The 20,441-nt window shown below is 34.7% G+C and overlaps 1 protein-coding gene across 6 annotated transcripts in view; it reads right to left on the bottom strand.

The window, feature by feature from the left end:
• Positions 1 to 20,441, bottom strand: part of LOC105381172 (dihydropyrimidinase) — a 36,822-nt gene that overhangs the window by 15,766 nt on the left and 615 nt on the right. For 4 of the 6 annotated variants that reach the window (XM_048630867.1, XM_048630869.1, XM_048630870.1 and 1 more), the window contains exons 1-2: positions 11,269 to 11,431; positions 10,982 to 11,076 (exon numbers count right to left, since the gene is read on the bottom strand). In XM_048630867.1, the coding sequence (XP_048486824.1) occupies positions 10,982 to 11,076; positions 11,269 to 11,316 (143 nt within the window). In that variant the 5' untranslated portion in view covers positions 11,317 to 11,431. Of the gene's footprint in view, positions 1 to 10,981; positions 11,077 to 11,268; positions 11,432 to 13,964; positions 14,026 to 20,441 lie in introns of those variants that run through there. The other 2 variants (XM_048630872.1, XM_048630868.1) reach the window with 2 other exon arrangements.

The following is a 20,441-nucleotide window of genomic DNA, read 5'->3' as shown; positions in this document are numbered from 1 at the left end:
TACTTGTTTACATTAAAGTTCGTAAAAACGTGACGAACTCAGAAGTAGACCACCAGCTGCCATACACTACCACTACTCCAATGGAATCCTGACATGTAGCCAGTGCAACCGCACGTTCACAGCCAAGATCGGCTACATAAGTCATATGGGGGCACACGAGCGACGGCCTCCCCAGCCGTAACAGTCGCCGTGACCGAACCCGGTCGGACAGAATCATCATCATCATAGAAACATATTGAGAAGTTTTCATCGTCCTGTACACAACAATATACTCATAATAATGAATATCAAGTTAAGCACAGGCAAATACTTAAGTAAGGAATACAGCACTCTATGCTGAAAATGTTTATCTAAATTGTCACAGAGCAAAACTTCATGTTTACTTAGATCATAGAACAACGCGGACTCGGGTGTATAGTGCGACAAACTTATCTGTTCCGGTGAGAGCAAACTAAATTGATCCATATCACATTGTTTACTAATGAATTATATATTTATATAGATTAGATGGGTTTATTGAAACCACAAGAGCGTATTACCACTACTAGCAAACTTAAAATCTTATAGAATGAACAAATATTACACATTTACGTGAGCTGTCACCGGAACAGATAAGTTTGTGGCACTGTACCATACATTCATACTCAATGACTTAGATTAACGCAAATGAGAGACAGAATCTAAGCATAAATAACACGAACACAGTCGTCGTATACCTAAAAAACCGACACACACAAAATTACAAGCCAAATTGGCTGGCTCAAGAAAAGAACAAGAATGAAACAAATCAGAATGCAGCAAATGGCGAATAATTCGATCACGCACAAGCACGCTACTCTTGTCACGACATTCCGAAATTATTGATTGTTTCTTCAGGAAGTAGGTCCATGCCATTACATACTCGTAATATTACATAAGTGGGCTTTGGATTTACTGTGTATGTGTATCCAACTTGCCTGCAAGAAGATTATGTAGATACTTTTTCCAGCACAGCGATTGGTATTGCAAATTTATGATACCATCGTTACTATAAAGCTATAAATAAGTCATCATCATCACGACCCATCACGTCCCCACTGCTGGGGCACGGGTCTCCTTCCAATGAAGGAAGGGTTTTAGGCCTTAGTCCACCACGCTGACCTAGTGCGGGTTGGTGGACCCCAACACAAGCAAGCTTGTGCTGAGAGAGTTGTCGGGTAAGTGGACTGTCAGATGTTTTCAAACCGCCCGAAGGCCTCTGACTAAGCTTCACGACTGCTGCCGAAGCAGCAACCGGGACCCACGGCTTAAAGTGCCGTCCGAAGCATGGTTAGTTGCATGTCACAAATAAATATCTAATATACCTAAAACAAGAGGAAAGTCAGAGTAAACAAAGCGTGCTGCTAACCATACTCGCTATAATCATTGAGTTAAATTATTATAACACCACTACTCAAAGAGCTTCACAAACTAACAACAAAAACCTGTCACATTGCACGCAGTTTTCGCAGCTTTCTACCATATTTATTTATTTATTTTATTTATTTATCAAATATGGAACACCAGCAGTTTACACAACACACACTGATAACATATTTCTCGTTACAAATTTCGTTGCGAAAACCATTTATAGGCGTACACGTCATTATCAAAGAATCTTATCTTAAAAACAACATAATATTAAAGTAGGAGTTTAAACATATTTAAAATATAACGAACACTAACATTATTAGCTAAACAAATTATTAAAATTATGTGTAACAAAAACAAAATATTAAAATAACTTGTAACAAAACAAATTATTTGCAACAAAAAATATTTGAATGAATGTAAAAATTATAATTATTTCAGGCATATTTTTTTCTTAAAGATATTGAAGGAATCGTGAAAGATGTCAATATTTAATTTATGATTATACATATTATAAAGGTCACATAACCTATTAATTGGAGAGTGGGATCCAAGATTCGTACGAGATTGAGGTCCACTGAGTAGTTTTTTTATGGGATGTCTCGGAAGGTGATGCGGGATTGGGAAAGAGATAGATGCAACAATGTCAGGACAGTCCAATAAATTATTTAGAGTTTTATAGAGAAATATTAAGTCATGCGTTTCGCGTCTTTTTCGTAAAGAAGTCATTTTGAAAAACTTAAGCCGGTGCTCATAAGGAGATCTGTGGGAAATATTACGGGAATTAAAGGCTAGATGGCGAGTGAAGGATCTTTGTATGCTTTCAATTCGTTGAGAATGTATTGAATAAGACGGGCTCCAAGCAGAAGAAGAGAATTCCAGGTGACTCCGCACAAGTGAATTAAATAGTAACATTTTGGTCTCGGGCTTAAATTCTTTGCTATTGCGCTTTATAAAACCTAGCATTTGTGAAGCCTTCTTGATAATAAAGTCAATGTGGGATGAAAATTTAAGTTTAGTGTCAATAATTATACCAAGATCACGAATTTCTGATACTTCAGTGACTACATCGGTTCCAAGAAGATAATTGCTGTTGAGAGGATTTCGTTTTCGAGTAAATTTTATATGAAAGCTTTTTTGAGCATTGATGGACATATCATTAGAAAGACACCAATTAAGAATATTGTTTAGGTCATTTTGTAGAAGAGTGCTATCATAAGGGGATGTAATTGTTCTATAGATTTTAAGATCATCAGCAAAAAGAGAGTGGTTACTATGTTTAATATGGTGTGTAAGGTCATTTATGAAAACTAAAAATAGAATAGGCCCTAAATGCGACCCCTGGGGAACCCCTGATTCTGCATAAAAAATTCTAGATTCGTGGCCATTGATGGAAACAAATTGTTCTCTACTTTCTAAATATGAAGTAAACCATTGAAGTAGCCAATCACTAATACCTACTGATGCAAGCTTTTTAATCAGTAATGAATGGTTTACTTTGTCGAATGCACTGGCAAAATCTATGTATATTGCATCAGTTTGGCGGCCAGCATCGACTTCATGGGACAGTTCATTGATATAGCTGACTAAGTTAGACTCAACTGAGCGCCCTTTTCTGAAACCGTGCTGAGATGTACTTAATATGTGATCTAATTCCCTAGTTACAATGGGACAAATTATGGATTCAAATAGTTTGGAGAAACATGGAAGAATAGAGATTGGTCTATAGTTAGATACCACAGATAAATCACCCTTCTTATGGATTGGTGTAATTCTAGCTCTCTTCCATAGATTTGGAAACTGTCCGTCTCGTAATGAGCGATTGAAAATAATAAAGAGAGGGTAGGAAAGATATTTAGCACAACGATTAACAAAGAGAGGGTGGGTGCCGTCCGGACCAGCGCTCTGGTTAACGTTTAACTTTCGTATATATTTACTGATTTCTTTCTCGGTGATGAAAATATGTATGTTATTTGTAATATGTGAAGAACTATTATTATTAGCAATATTTTTGTTGTATATATTGGAGAAATGGGTTGCGAAAAGATTAGTTATATCTTGTGCATTAGATGCAGTTTCACTATTTAGATGCATCTCAGCTGGTATTGCTGAGGAACCTTTTCGTTTGTCTTTGATAAATCTCCAAAAGGCTTTTGGTTGAGTTTTAATTTCCGATTCAATTCTATTTTTATAATCTCTATAGCATGTATTAATTAGTTTATGACATCTATTACGTAGGATATCGTATTCTAGTTTATCTCTTGGGTTTTTATATTTATAATATCTAGTACGAATCTTGTTTTGTTCAGTGAGAACCCGAATCAGTGTTTTAGTAAACCAAGGAGGATACTTTGACATCTTTCTGCTCCGTTTAGGTACAAATTTGTTGATAATTGAATGTAACGTATCGTTGAGTAATATTACCATAGAATTAACATTATCACAACTTAAAAATAAGCTATCCCAATCAATAGAACTTAATTCCAATTTAATGCTATCATAGTCAGCCTTGTAATAATTAAGATTAGAATTAACATTAGATTTAAGATATTGCACACCAGTTAGAGGAACTTGGATAAGAAGACTTGGGTGTAGATTATCAACTTTACTTAAACTTTCTAGGACTACAGAGTTACTTAAATTACTTATATTACTTAAGATGAGATCAAGAGTTTTATCCTTAATATTTCTAATTTTATTTATTTGGAATAAATTATTTGCATGCATAAAATCTATTAAAGGGTAACCTAAATTGTTATTAAAATTATTAGGAACTGTATGTGGAAAGTCTTTGTTGGCAGTCCAATTAATAAAGCTTAGATTAAAATCACCTATTATAACTACATCGTTTACATTTTGCATAACATCGTTTGCATTATCAAGAAATGCTTTAAGACTATTTAATTTAACTGGTGGAGGAATATATACGGCACAAATAGTAATTTTTTTAAACATATTATTAATTTTAACATTAACTGTAACCCAGATGTCTTCGCTGTCACTTTCATAACTATAAATACGGCTAGCTTCAATGTCCCGTGAGACAGCAATCAGGACACCACCACCATCTTTTTTGTCATTACAAGTACGATCTCTACGATGCACAATGTATCGATCATCAATAAATTCTCTATTGTTTATGTTAGAATTTAGCCAAGTTTCGGTAAGTACAATTACTTTGTAATTATGACGTAGAATATTTTTATACAAATCATTAGTTTTAGTTTTTATACCTCTTACATTTTGATAGTAAATATCCATTATTTAGTGAGTACACTTATAATAGCATTGATAAGGTCAATTAAACTTAAAATTTAATTAATTTTGCTTAGGCACGAGGAATTACGGATAACTAAAATGGGCGAATATTCGTCCTTTCGCACTTGTATGCGTCCATTCCGTACCCATATAAATTTGTAAGACAGTTCCTTAGCTTTCTTTCGAACTTCCGCGTGAAGTGCCTTGTACGTCGGAGTCAAATGTTCAGCGACATAGACCGGGGAGCTTGCTCCATCATAGCCAAGGTGGTGAGTGCTCAGTTTGTTTCCCGGATTTTTCCTATTGTAGCTGGAGACTGCAGCGATGAGAGCGTCGCGGTGGCGGGTACTGCGGAGCTTAGCTACGACTGTTCTTGGCCTTGGGTTTTCCTTGTTCAGCTTAGCGACACGCGTCACATGGAGTACATCATCATCCTTCAGCTGGCAGTCGACGGACTTCGCAATTTAATTTACTATAGTCGATAGGTTTTCGGAGTTTTTTTCGGGGATACCATTAATCTCAATGTTGCTTTCTCGCATTTGCTGCTCCACTAGACATAATCTTGAGGTTAGGTCATTGACCGTGCTTTTTAAGTTCAGGTTTTCTTCTTGTAGTACTTTGATGTGAGTCGACTTTTCCTCAAGATTCGCTTTTAAGTCCTCAAAGTGCTGATTAAAGAATGTCATGGATTCGTGAAAGTTAATTAACTGAGTATATATTATGTATATAAAAACAAAGAGTCACGAAGCCTACGTTATTATGTCATTTGTAAAGTATTTTCCCGGCCGTGTGACTCCGAGAGTGACTCCTCGCAAAACTGCTATTATACCAGTTAATTGGTACAGCCAACAAAACAGATAAGTAGTATGCCTGTTCTTCTTCTAAGCGATAGTCCACTATGTCACCCATAATATGTTAAAAAAATTCTCCATAGTAAAAAGTCACGTGACCAACTAAGATTCTATGGAAAATTAATAATTTTTTTCACGAATTTTGAAATTCTGATTTCAGTTTCGGGCTTAGATATAACATGCTGCACATGCTGGTTTCGGCTTAGTATACCCATTTTGCAACACGCTTTATAAACTTTGAACTGAACTGTTTGTTTTTTATATTAGTTATTCAATAACTTTGATTGAATTTAATTGATTGATTATGTACAGTGGCCTGCCCAAAAACCTGTCTCCTTTTACACTGACATAATTGCTACTGACTCCTGAGTTAGCTTTCTTTGCAGCCCACTGTACCTCAGTATTCCTCCACACGTGATCACGTTTTCCCTACGACGCGTACGTATTCTTTTTGCCGACTGTACCTGCTACAGTACGCCCGGTTCCCGTGGCCCGGCCCCTATTCTACTATACAATGCAGGTCAAGCACCTGCCCGCTCTAATTAAAAACGTCTTTGTTACTGCCTGCCGAGTAGTGGAATAGGGCTGGCAACAAAATGTTAATAAAAATAAAACAAACAGTACTGGGCATAAAAGCACGTTGGTTGTTTGCAGGGAAAGGACTTTTATATTTTCAGTTACAGTTCTACGTTTATAAAACAGCCAATTAGTTTTTACAATTTATGCAGGTATTGTTTTCCGGTTAGGCTTATTTGCCATAACAGCATAATTTTCGCGACTACAACTTTCCCGCATACTTTGCCTTGTCTCAAAATTATTTCATATGAAAGCTCCATGAAAAAAAGTAAAATTTAAACAAATTATTTTTTTCACAATTAATTAAAAAATGTCCTAGAATGAGCTAGTGGCAACCCTGGTCAGTTTCCAGTTGGCATGCGCAGGAGTGGACGTCACGCGTCGCGCCTGCTAAGGGCTGTAACTGATCTTCGCTAATTCGGACCGAGCTTTCTTTGCTATGTGGTCAAAGCCGGATATGTATAGGTTTTATAATTTATGCAAACTCCTTGACTTATTATAACAAAAATAAAATAAAGATTGTCATAATCAATATCTTGGCCTTCCACTCCAGAACTAATGTTCTAATAATCTTGGTATAAAGCTGTAAATATCTGGGATACATATAGCCAGTTTTGCCAACTACTACACCTACACAACCATCCAATCTATGACAATATAAATAGTAAATACGGTTATTTAGTCAAGTTCCTCTTTTCAGATGTTACTACTACTTTAATAACGTTAATGTATTGAGTAGTATTGACACTTATTCAGTTTTGTTAATTGCAGTGTCCGCAAAATTTACTTGCTGGCAAATAGCCAAAGAGCTTCTAAGAATAACTGGAACTGACTCATGCGAATAGCAAAATCTTAGGTCAGGGGCAATGCATAGGTAACAATATTTATCTTAGCATAACAGATAGAAAGGAATGACTACAACTGAAGAGTTATTCAGATTTACCTACACCCAAAAACATGTTTTTAAGAATCGTGTGAAAGATTTTTGTACATGAATTTGTAAGGTAAGAATTATATTAAAACTATTTTGTAAATTGTAATTTCCTAGTAAGTATTATAGACTTTATATGTACCTATATTAAAACTTTATTGTAAAATGTAATTACCTAGTAAGTAGATATTATATAGTTGCTTATGTAGCGTACTTAGATCATTGTACATAATTTGAAATGGGAGTATTACCAGATTTACCAGCCTTTAAAAGAGCTCAGTAATTTGGCTAATACATATTGTAATATGTTAAAATAGGTTCATGTCACCCTATTATTATTCAGGCTACCTTAGCCCCTTTTATAAATTTTTTAAAAACTTTATTTTTACTACAGTAGAAATGCTATTTATGAGCCGTGAAACGTCTAGATAAATCACATTGCATTGGTCGTGTTATGTTATGTTGCGCTTCAGAAATAATGAATAGATGCATCTTCCTTAGAAGAAAGATTGCAAAGGGTAATTTAATATAATTTACAGCTTTTTCAACTAGGCTACGGGAAATATATATACGTAAATTTTTTATTTGACCAAGGAAGTAATTAATTACTAAGATAATCATTCCTTTATGCCGTATTTCTCAGCAAAAACATACCACATAAAAACCGTACAAAGTTATGAAGTAGTAGCAAAACTTTTTTTTCATTTCACTTATTAAGCATAAAAATATACCTAAACGCCAATTGCATTGAAAAAGTTTCGTGCATGTACAAAACCTAGAAATGTAGTCACTTTTTTCATAAAATTCGCAATAAGTTATTATACTCAGTAAACTAACTTAATTTGCGATGTAGACAAATTGACTAGTTCCAGTAATAGCCACTATCATAATAAGTAATGATAATGACCGTGCACGATAGTTTTTTATGCATAAAGTCTGGTGCATGACTCTGATTTATTGCGGGTTCTACGCATGTCCGGTAAATGAGGCAATTACCCTAGTTCCTATGAGGCAGGTTCGCCGGGACATTCTGTAACTTTTACCATCGTAAGCAAGCCGTAACATTCGTGCATGAGTTGAAAACAAACTAGGTATCACCGTCAAATAGGAGTAAAAAAATGGAGGCCGAAAAAACAGAGAAATTGAGAAACTACTCCTTTTTGGAAGTCTGTTCAAACCCCCGAAAATATAAGCAATCAGCGCATATTTTTTTAACGGCTGCCCGGGCTGTATCGACTTTGATGTAACATGGCTAAGAAAGATATGACGAGCCTATTAAGGAGAAAATTTTATCTCGCATCCTTACAAAGTAGATACTTGTGTAGGTACACCGAGAGTTCCAAAACTTTCTATCCCCAGCCCCATAGCCATAGGCATCTCAGAGACATTATCAAATGTTTCTTTCTATTATCATACCATACCATAGCTTAATGCTTGTATAATAATAATAACGGCACAGAACATAATAATATCCCATCATAAGGTCAAGTTTTTCGACCACAAATGACAATTTCACAAAAAAAAAACATTACACCAATGCAGTAACAGTCGTTGTATATTCATAGACAATGCAAAGCTTGACAGTTACCATTCGAATTACGAACGACAGAATAACTGTTCCTTCAACTGCAACCGTTTTGCTAAGTGCGCTGTTTGTAAGAACGATAACAGTTATAGTTATGATGCGGTTCGTTGGTTTTCACTTGGAGATGAGCGATATGCGTTCGCTGAGGTGGGAAGAAACATTCGGCTTGTGTTGATAACGTGATAAGCCCATTTTAGGGTGTCTTTTACAACAAAGTTAAACAAAATTAAATCTGACCTCTTGCTCTGACATTATACTGTCAGAGCAAGAGACAAACTATTTAATTTAATTTAACTTTGTTGTGCAAGACGCCCTTAGTCAGGGTTTTAAGTATACCTATAGGATGTTTTAAGTGGTATAACGGTACAGTACCAGCCGAACGACAGGGATGACTCAGGGGTCAATCTAAGCAGATTTTCTTCCACAACTTTCGGATTTTTCCAAAAAATAAAAATAAAGGTCGTCTTAATAAGCACGTGACCAACTAAGTATTATGGAGGATCCTTTTTTTCAACGTTTTAATGGTGAATAATGAGACGGTGATAAGATAAATTAGCCGTATACTATTTTAATTTCAGCAAATAGTTAAAGTTAACCTCCACATGTTTTAAACGTTGAATCGCGTGCTAATTCAAAGACTTAATGATGCGAATCATCCGTTTTACTGATCGAAAGTGAATGTCTTGCGGAAATCCAACTATCTTTTTATGACGATGCTTTAATATAACCAAATTCACGTTTTTAACCCTCAACGAGAAATAAGGGTGTTAACATTTAGATTATTGCTATTTTATAATTATTATTTCATGGTAAAAAATAAAGAGCAGAGTATAAAGAGATATCTATTGTATAAATATAAATATTCAAAGTGAGTACAGCGGTTCATAATAAGTTATTATCTGTTAATCTCAATTGGAATATCCGACGGATCTTTGTAGCCTTTCAATCGTTTGGTTACATCCGGTACAGAATGTGTTTTTCACTTATTCCTACCCTACTTTTTGATATAAAATTCTCTAAAATGATAAAAGTAAACTTGATAACCTCAGTAGGAAAGTACTTAAAATCTACCTACACTATCTGCCTACAACTTACTTACATATTAAATTATACTTACAATATTATTCATATCTAGGTACAGTTCTCCCATATTAATAATGCGCATGCAAATCTTCGCAAACTGTCGTATTCCCGGAAACACCCGAATCAGTGCCTTAAACAAAGCACTTGCATTTTGATCCTTGTTCGAAAGATATAGTAGTCAATATCATGCGACACATAATCGAAAACAATTTGGGCGGTCGGTGGCTGTCACCGATCAGTCAAGGGTCTCAAGGTCAAGATCAATATTACTTTTGTGGAATTATAAAGAGCTGCAATTACACATCGTACTTGTTATTTTTTTCAAATGTGAATTTAATTTCAACTTTAATTATTTTTAACAATGCCATATTATGAGGCACATTTAAGAATAAAATATGCGTCACATTGTTAGACTTCACTTTGCCAATAAAGCCACATCCAAAAGACCAAGTTTGTAATTGTAATATTATTGTGAATGATCAGCGCTGTAAATACTTTTGAACTGAGATTTTAATGTAAACATTTTTATTAATGTGAAATAATCAGTGCTGTAAATACTTTTGAACTGAGATTTCAATTTTTTTATATAAACCTGTGTTTGAAATCCTTTTGTCCTTATAATATAAACCTTGTGTTATTCAAACCTTCTTTCATCCATCTTTACATCAGCTTCAGTAAGACACTTGAAAAGTACCTACTGTAACATTTTCGAAGTAAATTTTAATATTATGGAATATTATGAATTATCGAATCAAATTTCGTTACTGATAAATCAATTATCTCTTTTAGCACCAATTACGTAATTCTACTAAAATTTCATGAAGAAAATGCACTTAACCACTCTAAATACATAATAGTTTTCTAACGCTCGGGAACACGACCGTTGCCGAACAATGACGAAGATTTCTATGTGCATTATCAATTTTGGGGAACTGTATACTTCTCGATGAACCATGGTCAACAGATAGTTAGTTGAAATATATAATGTTTGTTGTTGTGACGACCGAATGGCGTAGTGGTTAGTGAAATGACTTCCCTGACTACTGAGCCGATGGTCCCGGGTTCGATTCCCGGCTGGGGCAGATATTTGTTTAAACACAGATATTTGTTCTCGGGTCTTGGATGTGCCCGTAAAATGGCAATAGGCCCGCCCCCTATTACATTGGGACTAACATAACACTCTGGCGAAAAGTGGGTGCAGCAATGCACCTCTGCCTACCCCGCAAGGGAGTACAAATGTACAAGGCGTGAGTGCGTGTTTTTTTTTGTTGTTGTGTATAAAACTGCATTATTCCAAAATAAACTCACTTGATGACTCCATCTTCTATGTAGACGTCGCCGTCCTCCATTCCGTCGTCGTTGACAATCTTCCCATTTTTGATGAGCAACCGATTCTGCGAGCTCTGAAACATACAATAGAACACACTTTACAAACACACCCCTGTAAATAGGACGGTAGACGCAAGTAAAATCAATCGATAACCTATGATTCTTTAATTTTTGCATGAATTATTACCCTAACCAACACCTCAGAAATGAGGATGCATCGATAACAGACTTTACTTTTATGTAAAATTTCACATTAAAAAACTAACTTTTATGTTAATCCCGGAAACAGAGGAAGGAGTCGGATCCGCGGGCATTTTCAAAAATAGAACGCCTAGAACACTGGCACTTCAGAATTAAGAATGCAACGGAAGAAAAAACTTCGCAATTCAAACTTCGAACAACAATGACGGCCGGCGCGCCTGTCGCGGGACATAGACTGAAACTGAAATTCAGGCGCCAAAAATAGAAGGTATTTACGTTCCCCTCGGTAGCAGCGGCTGAATAAGGAAAGTGTTGTATTTTCACACCAAATAGAAAGCGATTAAAGATCGGTGCGCGATAAAAACCAGTTTAACACGAACTTTTCCACAATGGCGCGTCGATATACGTCGATCACAGATTAAGTTCTCAACTCAAAGTGATTATGCCGGCAAAAACCTAAGTGTAACCAAACCAGCCAGTATCACGAGCAAAAAGAAAAAAAACATCTTGGCTGCATAGAAAATTCTCATCGCACCTCGGTCTAGAAAAACAGGTCGAGAAAAATGCGCGAAACGCACTGATTGGTTGTTTTGAAACGACTTTCTACCTATCGTATCGTTGATTGACATTGAACTGTTACAGTACGTTTACCGTTCAACAATTATAATTGCAAATGTGTGATATGTTAATTACTTATTGTTATTATTTGTTATTGCTACTCGCGCATTATATAGATAACGCTGTGGAAAAAGAGAATGGATATCTGAATGGCAACATTACATCAAACTAATTACTATGTATTGCATTGCACTGCATGCCCAAAAAAATAGTTTATCTAATTTTTTTTTAACTGGTGGCTCATTTTCTGATTTGAGTGCCTAAATTGACCCAGTCACAGAGCTGCATTTCAAACTTAAGTTTTGCTTAGCTTAGCATTCCCAAGTGAAAACTCGGGGGTTAAGTACCAACTCTTGAACCCAATCCGACCAGCACAAAGTGACATAACCTACAATTCCTACAAACAGAAACTGCCAGTCAAGTGTGTCTCGACCGCACGTCTTGTGAGAAATTTAGAATCAATTGCAAAATGGTCATTATTAACTAAGGTATTACGACCGTGAGATTGCCATGTGACTTAAAGCCGTGTGGTCGAGAATGGTCTCACAGACCATGTTACGTGTGGGAGGAACGGTGAAAGGGTCATCATTCGACTCCCACATACGACTATTGCCTACCTATTTACTGTCCAAATTAAATAGAAACCAAACTGTAACTTTCGTCTTGTTAGTAAATATAGGTATACAGTATGTTTAAAACTTTTAGATTTGCACACTCAGTTAAAATAACTACAAATTACTTTTCTAAGTATACCACCTATGTGACCTCTAAATCACAACTGTTGAAATTTGTGACCTTGTGTGCTATATGCATTGATGACGAATTTCACATTGGTATTTTCAGATTGATATCAAATCTAAGATAGCAATCGTCACACGTACCTATTTAACTTCTAAAAATGCATATTTTTTATAGCACTGCCTTATCATTTACTTATCATAGACCATAATAAATGCCTCGATATACTTAATATCATAAACTTACAAACTAAATTACTACACTTTTTTTCGTATTATCTAGCACAAATGTAAACATAGGTACTTAGATCCATAAACATAACACTTACTTACTACCTACACTTCAGGCTATAAGTACAACATACATACAGCAATGGATTATTATAATTTATAACAACGGAATATAGTACGGATGCAGTTGCCCAATTCAAACCCAAATACCCACAGTTCCCAGAACCCAATGATGATCCAGACACGCTCGGGAGCTCAACACATAAAACAAACAAGAAATAAGATACATGCAATTCACCCCAAGCTTTTAGCAAAACCAACATGTCTGCCGGAGCTAGGCTTACAGAAATAGCTCAAGTTACTAGATCTTGTTACTTCTTATCGTATATTGTTAAGTTTATCAGTTTATGTCAAGACTACTTTACTTTCTTCGAGATAGGGTATCTAGCGACTCTAGAAGTTGCATGTATGTGGCTGGCTTGTCCTTACTGGGATTGTGAAGTTTTTGTTAGAATTCTAAGTTACTACGCATACCTACCTATAGATGTAAAACAAAAGTCGCATTTACTACGGGTAATACTAAACCAATATCGATCGCAATAAATGATTATAAAACACAAACATGTAAATTACTTATTGAAAATACTTAGCCTTGATCGTGACTTACTAAGAAAGCTCGATAAAGATCTAAGCAACTCGTTTTAATAGCGATTAATCTGAATTTCAGTAGGTTCATTACAAATACAGTTTACTAACATGAAGGTCACACACGAAGGTAACAAAGCCATGATAAAAGAAATCTACTAAAGCAACGGACGGCGACTCCGTACAATGAAATATACACAATAGCCCCTGGATAATGAGTACTTCAACATTACAATGCTAGTTACATACACATTTGTTATGCTGAATTGAGATACGATATTTCAAATAGTAAAGGAGTCTTCTAAAAGTTCTTTTTGGGATGTAAAATCGAGGAGTACCCCCAGGGAGGTGTATTGAGTCCGGTATTTTTCAATTTCAACTTCAGAATTTCGTGTATTTTTCATAAAAAACATGATGTTTTAAAAACCACAATATACTACAGACTTGATATAGTTTGTCAGTCTCCACAACATAATAACTTATTAATTAAACTCTTTCACAAAAAAATAAGCAACCAAAATTTTACGCACCATTTTCACACTCTCGTAAAATCCGTTCGATATCCAAGAAGTAATGCACAAGACTGCACCTTGTTTTAAAAAATACCAGAAGATAAAAATAGATAATGCAGCATGGTGTGAGGTAGATAAAGCCAACATCATGAATAGGTATCTTATCTATAAAATTGTTTATTGTTTTATTGTGGATTCTACTTACTAAGACATTAAAAAATAGTATGAAGATCTCAAAAATTCTGGGAATAAGTTATACAAAGGCGCTAGTAAAACGGTTATAACTATCATTATAACATTAAATAAATGGATGGAAGATATTTTGAAATCCAAATAGGGAACCCTCTTGCACCGAACTTTTGTTTGTTTTTGTATTTAAGACCACTGCATTACATCATCTGGGACAAATCACAATGATTACATACATTTCCTGTAAAGTAATATAGTCTTTTTGAGTTTGTACTTATGATTCATAATTTCATACTCAAATGCTCAGTTGCTCCAAATAGCAGTGCTCTTAAATAATCGAAGATTAGTTAATCTCTGCAAATATTACTTCAGCAGAAAGTGAGAACCACGAAGCACCTACATATACTTATTTACGAATGTAGTGTAAGAAACGCTTAAAAGAACATTTATCTATCCTTATTTGTGTTTTTTTCCACTATATATTAAGAATCATGCTAGGTATATAGGTAGGTAAGTTATGTGAATATTATCCAGTTAAGTTTTGTGAATATTTATGTATCATAGTATCATTGAGTCTAAATGTTTCCTTTACAGAACAGCGCTGTTAATGCCAGTTCCACTGACGCATGGATAAGTACCTGCATCCGACAATCATGTCCGATACAGCTGCGATACTGCTGGTAATGAAGCGACCTGCCAACCACACGCATTCAAAGTCGTCTGTGTGACACGTCGTAATACATAACATAATTAAAATGTCTATTTCAGTTAACGTCCGCGCGTCCCTATCTATTTATACAGGGTGTCCCAAAAGTCAACGTCATCCCTTAAAGGGCTGATAGGTCAGCTCATGAGAGGCCAGAATATCACAATATGATCTTAGTAAAAACTCGATAATTTTCGAGATATTGACACTTTTATAAATTTGCTGAAAATCGACACCTTGGATCAGTTTTTTGCGTGCCGCCGGTACAAAAATCCATATTGTTAGAATTTGTTTGGTGTTGCATCACCCTGTATAGCCTTGCTATTGATCACAGTCAAAAAAAATATCGAGTAATGCTGTATGTTTAAAAAAAACACGGTTTTCAAAGTCATAAAAGGTAATCGTATTTTTTTATAAACAACTTTGACTCTACATACTGTAAAAAAAATATACCACGCAAACCTGGCACCTTATTTGAAAAGATTGCTCATTTAATGCAGTTTCCAAAATGGTATGAAACATTGCTATTGTTTCAATTAACAAAAAAGTTATTGCTATTTTAGTACAAAACGACCTCGATGTAAAATTGTTTGAAGGAAATTTATCTGACTGAATTTATTAAGGGTAAGTCATGTTGGAATGAGTAAAAGTAAAATAGGTGGTGTGGCCGGGAGTGGGAAAAGAGACAACGTTGTCACAGTTAATAAAAAAAACGCATTTTGAGTATCTTTCTCGAAAAAAGTGGACTATAGCAACTCCACATTCCCCATAAATGTAGCGCATGGTAACGTACATTCCTGAGTAGTGCTAATGTGTGATATAATGAATTAAAACGCTTACACATGTACATTGTACACCCACAGTATCCAAAAAAGGGACAGATCAGTTTGTCATTAACATTACTTGTTATTTATTTTGAAGTTATTGTTAAACAAAACCAAACTCTCAAAATTATGATTATGACCATTAATGAGTATTATTTTTTGCTGATTATGTACTTAGTATAATAATGTGGTGTTATAATTTTGAGAAATAAAAATAAAATACAATAAATGTTTGTTTTATTTTAAATAAGGTGTAAAAAACGCAAAATATGTTTTATAAGAGTTTGGTAAGTTTTTTCTTAGCTATTTTTGCGTCATCTATGTTGCCACGGCTGACCCCATCACCTATTTTACTTTTACTCATTCCAACATGACTTACCCTTAATAAATTCAGTCTGATAAATTTACTTCAAACAATTTTACATCGAGGTCGTTTTGTACTAAAATAGCAATAACTTTTTTTTTAATTGAAACAATAGCAACGTTTCATACCATTTTGGAAACTGCATTAAATGAGCAATCTTTTCAAATAAGGTGCCAGGTTTGCGTGGTATATTTTTTTTACATTAAGTAGAGTCAAAGTTGTTTATAAAAAATTACGATTACCTTTTATGACTTTGAAAACCGTGTTTTTATTAAACATACAGCATTACTCGATATTTTTTTTGACTGCGATCAATAGCATGGCTATACAGAATGATGCAACACGAAACAAATTCTAACAATATGGATTTTTGTACCGGCGGCACGCAAAAAACTGATCCAAGGTGTCGATTTTCAGCAAATTTATAAAAGTGTCAATATCTCGAAAATTATCGAGTTTTTACTTAGGTCATATTGTGATATTCTGGCCTCTCATGAGCTGACCTATCAGCCCTATAAGGGATGACGTTGACTTTTGGGACACCCTGTATATAAATAAAGGCGTGATATTAAGAATTGACTCCCTGAGTCTCGCAAAAAATCGATCATTGACCATGATAAGAAGGGTCAATTTAGTGAAAATTTAGTTTCTTGAGAGAAATAAAGTTTCCACACACAGGTTGGTCTATAGAAAATAATACATAAGCACAGCTCAAGTGATTAAACTAAATAAAAAGAGTTAAGTACTAACAAAATTAAATAAAGGGGAAATATAGAAATCAATCGAGAAACTATTTAAATTTCACAAATCTGTACTTAGGTATATAATACTATCTCAACAAAGTAAATATTATTATGTCCAACTTATGTCATAGCAACTCGATATCCGTTCGGTCACCAACACAAGTCTTCTTATCTCATCGCCGCCTGTGAGTGGAAAATCAATAAGAGCCATACAAAGAGGCTATCTGGAAAGCTTATTGGCACACAAGATGGACATGACATAATGTATTTGCACTGAGGTCTACGTCCATTTGATTATGGTTATGCATTATACACTCACGGGAAATGAAAAGGTGCCCCTGAAAAAAGCACCAAATTACTCCTAAACGGAAAAGGCTAGGCTAGTGACGCCTTCTGCAACATTGAATTACCTATGTATAACACAGCATTAGGATATAGATAATAAAAACCAATAATATTATGTTTAAATTTTTAATAAAATTTTTGAAAAAATTGGGGTCGTCGTGGTGCTATTTTGTGAGTGCTATTTTGTGATCATTTCTCCAGCGTACCCTACCTTTGTAAGTAAGTGAAGGTACTAGAATTACATATTTATCTACATGGATGAACGGATGTATCTATCTAGGATGGTTCCAGACTTTCAAGCTGGCTATCGGATGACATCGTCGGTCCTCGGCCTTCCTCATCCAGCTACCAGCTACATACATTTCTAAGATCACAAGTAGGGAAGTGAACTTGCTCATCGTAAATGTTATACATAATATACTAGTTAGGTACAGTGAGTACGTTCGTGTGAGTGAAAGTTGCTAACATGCATATGGTAATAATCTGCCGGTGTTACAGAATAGTTATCTAAATATTTCCGCTTGTTAAACATTAACGCTAAACAGTTTCTTTAGACCGTTAACAATCACAAGTGCAATAGGAAACTATGATTCTGCACCTTAAATGTAAATCATCCATTTCGTGAACAAACGGTAGTTACTTGTTCAAAAAGGTTCCTAACCAGCCGACCTCCTTCTGTGTATCCATATTATTATTATTTTTTACATTAATCCAGCATAACATGGTAGAAAGGTGAAATCACAAGTGAACTTCGTATCATAGAGTAACGAGACTAGCACTTGTACTTGTTATTCTATGCTTCGTATCTACATAAGTAGTGAGTATATTCCTCTGGTTTCAGTTATTTTCAGTCACTGAGAGGACATGCTTTACACTCATTACGAGTATAAATTATACGCACAAGAGTTGCTACTCTACCTACTTAAATGGTTTATCTTTATGGACTTCCCATCTGTAAGCCTATTATAATAAATGAAAGATTTACAGATGCTGTAAAACGGAAAGGAGATGGAAGAAGTTTATTACTTCTGGAGAAAACTTCGGGCAAGTTTCACTCATGTGTGGAACTTTATTGGGTACTTAAAGTCGGTTAAAAGAATGAATCTCTGCAAAATTATTCCTATATATATACACTCACGGGCAATGAAACAGTTCCACTAACATAATACAAATACCAAGCGGCCTCAATTTTTTGAAGCTTTTTATAGGAAATTCAAACCAAATATTTACGTTTTTAGTTGCTAATATTCTGATGCGCTGTTAAATGTACTTTTATATTGCAGAAGGCGTCATTAAGTAAGTTTTTTTTCCGTTTACGAGTAATTTGGAGATTTTCTCAATAGAACTTTTTCATTGCCCGTGAGTCTATAAATATACAGGGTTATTGGTAAGTAGACCAGATCCTTTCAGGAGGTCATAGAAGAAGGCATTTCCAGTCGATTGAACCCAATAATGCATTATCCTAAACTTAACCATTTCTAAGATATTTAATATTTAAGGTTTTTTTTATTTTTTGCCAAAATTTTATGCTTAAAACCTAAAATAAAAAAAAACTAGCCATATTTCAATATTTTTTTGGTGGTTTTGCATAAGTAACACTTTAATAAACTAATTAAAATAATCAAATGTGCTAAAATCGACTTAAATTAGACGTAATACCTCAAAATAGTTAAACATTTTAAAAAAAATATTCAAAACGCAAAAACTAATAAATTAAATTAAAAAATAATTTCATATAACATTTTTTTGTGCACTTCAGCTTAAAAACATGGTCAACTAATAAGCTTTCAAACAAGATAATTCAATATCAAATCGATTAAGGTATCACCAAGATATGGCCAAAACAACCAGAGAAAGCGGAGAAAACTCAACAGGGGTTTCCATACTAAAGGCAACAGGACTGAAAACAATCACACTTTTTACCTTTAAATTTGGCTAATTTTGTTAGTTTTTCTGTTAAATTTTGTCCGTCTGTGCTGGTTAATTTGGCCATATCTTGGTGATACCTAAATCGATTTGATATTGAAATATCTTATTTGAAAGCTTATTAGTTGACCATGTTTTTAAGCTAAAGTGCACAAAAAAATGTTATGTGAAATTCTTTTTTAATTGAATTTACTAGTTTTTGCGTTTTGAATATTTTTTCAAAATGTTTAACTATTTTGAGGTATTACGTCTAATTTGAGTCGATTAATGCACATTTGATTATTTTAATTAGTTTATTAAGGTGTTACTTATGCAAAACCACCAAAAAAAATACTGAAATGTGTCTAGTTTTTTTTTTCGGTTTTAAGCATAAAATTTTGGCAAAAAATTTAAAAAACCTTAAATATTAAATATCTTAGAAATGGTTAAGTTTAGGATAATGCATTATAGGGTTCAATCAACTGGAAATGCCTTCCTCTATCACCTCCTGAAAGGATCCGGTCTACTTGCAAATAACCCTGTATAGGGTATTGCATTTAATGAAATAACTATTAGCCTTCAGAAGATATTGAAACCACGGAAGATATTATACAATACGAGAAATAATTTAGTAGTTCTACTGTAATTCTGAAACCTTAAAATTCTTATAGGTTACAAATAATTTATATTTTAAAGCATATTTTGGTGACTAATCACCGAAACCACGTGAGTAACGCGAGGGGTGCCGAGATGACGTCACGACACTCACGACTAGCTAGGGGAGGTCTTACAAGGGGGAGAGTAAGAATAGAAGTACGTCTGGACACGCGACTGAAGCAGTCACTGAAAATTACAGCCAAGTATGGTGTTGGTTTTATAGTGGCATAATCTTAAAAATACGTTGAAAGCAGACACTAAATTAAAAGGTTGAATCTCATGGGGGGACGAGGCCTATGTCCAACAGTGGTCGATTACGGTTTGATGATGAAAATAAATAAATTCGTGCCGAAATAACAGATTCTTATCATAACATTCCTAACCGACTACTTATTTTAACCTATGAAAATTATTGAAAATAATAAAATAAAACATTGTAATGTAACACCGATTCATTCATAATATTTAAAGTTAAACGCTAAGCGTATTTAACTCCCCTACCGCAAATATTATAGGGTGACATGCCCCATAAAGGGCCCTACGTACTCAACGGGTAAAGAACCCGCATTATTCATAGACCCCATTCTCTTCCGACTCGGATGCTGCCTGCCATTTTATCTCTAATACGGAACCCACTGCGCATGTCACGAACGGACTTGACTGCTATACGCATAAGCGTATATAATGCAAGGTTCAATCACCGCAGAGGAAAATGTGGGGGTGGACATTGACCTAATTTAATAAAAAATTGGCGAGAAGAAA

This window comes from Plutella xylostella, chromosome 27, assembly GCF_932276165.1.
Source record: "Plutella xylostella chromosome 27, ilPluXylo3.1, whole genome shotgun sequence".
In the NCBI taxonomy this organism is placed as follows: domain Eukaryota; kingdom Metazoa; phylum Arthropoda; class Insecta; order Lepidoptera; family Plutellidae; genus Plutella; species Plutella xylostella.
This window is presented reverse-complemented; position numbering and strand designations above follow the sequence as displayed.